Source organism: Triticum aestivum, chromosome 4B (genome assembly GCF_018294505.1).
Source record: "Triticum aestivum cultivar Chinese Spring chromosome 4B, IWGSC CS RefSeq v2.1, whole genome shotgun sequence".
NCBI classification, from domain to species: domain Eukaryota; kingdom Viridiplantae; phylum Streptophyta; class Magnoliopsida; order Poales; family Poaceae; genus Triticum; species Triticum aestivum.
Genome location: NC_057804.1, coordinates 601,705,206 through 601,708,552, shown reverse-complemented (window position 1 = coordinate 601,708,552; position 3,347 = coordinate 601,705,206). Strand labels below are relative to the sequence as shown.

Genomic DNA, 3,347 nt, shown 5'->3' with positions numbered 1-3,347 from the left:
AAACGAAAAAAAACCGCGTTTTTTGTTTTTTTCTTCCGCCAGAGGCACGCTTGTGCTTTCCCGAGAGGCACGGGCGTGCCTCTTTCGGAAAAGGAAAAAAACGCGTTTTCTATTTTTTTCTTTCGTGAGAAACACAGTTGTGCTTTTGCGAGAGGCACGGGCGTGCCTCTTTCGGAAAGGGAAAAAACGCGTTTTCTGTTTTGTTTTTTCTTTCGCGAGAGGCACGGTTTTGCTTCCGCCAGAGGCACGGTTGTGCTTTCGCGAGAGGCACGGGCATGCCTCTTTCGGAAAAGAAAAAAACATGTTTTCTGTTTTTTTTTCTTTCGTGAAAGGCACGGTTTTGCTTCCGCCAGAAGCACGGTTGTGCTTTCGCGAGAGGCGCGGGCATGTCTCTTTCGGAAAAGGAAAAAAACGCGTTTTCTGTTTTTTTTCTTACGGGAGAGGCACGGTTTTGTTTCCGCGAGAGGCACGATTGTGATTTCGTCAGAGGCACGGGTGTGCCTCTTTCTGAAAGGGAAAAAAACCCGTGTTCCCGTTTCGGTTTTTTCGTCGGTTTTTTTCGTTCGGTTTTTTCGTGAAAAAAAAGTTCGTCAAAACCTATCAACATGGGATCTAGTTTTAAAGATCTCGACGCGAGGAATCCAATGACGAAAGCGGTTCGAGATTTGGACGCACGGTTTAAAAGATAAAACATTTTGAATAAACGGATCTATGAAAAAAGGGAAAACTCCCAGGTTGCGACAAATGGTGCACATACAGCGCGTCACTTGTCGCAACCTGAGGAAGTTGGAGTGATCTCCGCAAGAAGTACTCCTTAATTAGTGATTTCGCTAAAATACATATAGACAATGAAAAAGCCACACAACACCCGCCACAGTCAGGCCATGGCTTGTTCATGTCCAACACAGATGAAAAGGCAAAAAGAAAAGAAAAAACGATAATGGGCCGGTCGCACCACTAAAACAGGTTGATACTCCAATACAAGACATCAGCGATCGTGAACCTTATAAAGCTAGAAACGATCGAACGAGCAGGGACAACGATTGAGCTGAGTTTTAGCGGTACCCATTTTTGTTGCTTGTAACCGAGACTCTGGCGGACATGCAGCTTACGTTTCCGGAGAGGTGGGGCTCTCTACACTCTCCACGCATGGTGCCATGTCAATGGGGACGAGCTCGTAGCCGACAACGCCAGTCTCCTTCTCGCACAACAACACAGCACATGGCTGATCGTAGCCCATGCCCGGTCAGCGCTCGGTCAGCTTTGACTTGGGTCAAAACCGGCTGACTAGCCCAAAACCTAGACCAGGGCTGTCTTTTAAACTTTCTAGTAAATTGAGGGTGCAATACGACCAATTTTAAAGACAAAGGTTGTAAACTGACCGGAATGGTTAATTCAGGGTTGAAATGTGAACTTTTTTCTTAATTAAATCGTGATACACTCCGAGACCACCACCAAGCCAACAAACTCTCACGGCAAATGCAACAAAGTCTTAGGGCATCTTCAACGGCGACCGGCAAACCACCCGCGTCCGTCTAGACCGCATTGTCTGGATAACAAACACCATCAAACGCGTGATTGTATCGGTCATCCGGGCGGTCCTGACGCGTTTTTTACCGTAAATCGGAGACAAACGTGGAGAGGCTTTGCGAGAGTCCGGACACGCAAAACATCTCTTTCTGCCCTTAGCCCACCCAAAAAAAAAGACGGAGCCCGTGCTTTTGTAGCATCTCACATTGTTTCCGCGCCAAAATCCTTCACTCTCTTCTTCCATCTCCTGCCGCTCTTCGCCCAATTCCTACTATTTTTTCCCACGGACTCCTTCCTTCCGCAGCCGACGCATGGGACCGTCGGAGAACATGTTGGATATGAAGCCCGCGGAGGTGCCGAAGGATCCGAGAATCACGCTCGTCCGGAAGATCAACTCGGCTACGCGGCAAACTCGCCGCATCAAAGCGAAAGCCGCAAAGAAGGGGAAGCTCAAGAAGCGATGGGCCTGAAGGTGGCGTTAGACGTGGAGGTCGTGACGGACGGGCGTTCGTGGCGCCCGTGGCGGGCGTCGTACGCGCCCACAGTACAGACGGCGCCGTGGCCGAAGCTTTACAAGGCTTCGTACTACTACGCTGCTAAGCAGCTCGAAACACCCGCCAGTACGGTGCCTTACCTTGTCGACGTAAATGTGGCGCCGCTATTCTCTGACGTAAACGAATTCGAAGTTTAAACCGTAAAACACAAATGCATTCAGACACAGACACATCAGCTGTATTGTACCATACAGTTGCGAGGGGCTCATGGTTCGGTCCATGTCAGGAGGAAAGCCGATTCGAAGACGGCGCGGTCATACAGAATCGGGGCGACGCCTCCGCGGCGACCGCCGTCAACTCGCGTGACCTCATCGAGCGCGCTGCCGATCCGACCTGCGTAGCCGGAGCATGCTCCGATGAACTGCTCGCCGTGTCCCACTGCCGCCTGTGCCTTCACCAAGTATTGCTGAATGCACTGCATCTTTCGGGCGAACGGTGCGCGGTCGAGGCACACGTACACCTCGCCTGTGGGGAATCGGCGGTCGGCGTCGAACGGTGTGGCGTGGCCGTAGAGCTCGGCGATGGCCGCTCTCGCCGCCTCGCGGTTTGGGACCTCTAGGATGGGCGTCAGGGAGAGCCGGCGGAGGGCGGAGACGACGGCCGCGTAGGGCGCCCAGCTGTGCGCGGCGGCCATGTCCACGGACATCCTGGGCGTGTAGCCCGGGACGCATGCGAGCATGGCGCGCGAGGCGGCGGCCGCCGTCTGGACGACGCAAGGGACGGCACGGGTGGCCATGGCGCCGTCGCTGGTGCCAGGAAGAGAGCGCCTTGCAGGGCGGTGGATGGGTTCGGAATCTTCGCTCTCGCTGCTGCAGGCCGGCATATATAAAGACCACGGGATGCCGGCCATCGAGGAAATAAAACAAATGTGGGCGGTGATTGCTAGGAGAGCGTTCACAAATGGGATTGCGAAGATCACACGATCAAATCAAAACAATGAAGATGCACCGAGTCAAAAATATTTAGGGCCTCTTTGATTCGTAGAATTTTGAAAAATAGGAAAAGTATAGGATTGGAGTGGCATGCCCACTTGAATCCTATAGGATTAGCAATGAGTGTTTGATGACACAGAAAAACAAAAAAATTGTAAAAAGAGGTTGGAGTGGATGTTAGATTTCCTATGAAATGTAGTATAAAAGATTCCATAGGAAAAATTTCTATGGGATTCAATCCTATGAATTAAAGGACCAACATAGGAAAAAATCCGAAGAATTTCAATGCTCCAATAATCCTATAAAATTCCTTTGAATCAAAGCAGCCCTT

The 3,347-nt window shown here is 51.0% G+C and overlaps 1 protein-coding gene across 1 annotated transcript; it reads right to left on the bottom strand.

The window, feature by feature from the left end:
* Window positions 1-2,289: 2,289 nt before the first annotated feature.
* Window positions 2,290-2,934, bottom strand: LOC123090266 (uncharacterized). The gene has a single exon (XM_044511652.1). It carries the CDS (start codon window positions 2,932-2,934, stop codon window positions 2,290-2,292), a length of 645 nt encoding a protein of 214 aa, XP_044367587.1.
* Window positions 2,935-3,347: the final 413 nt, after the last annotated feature.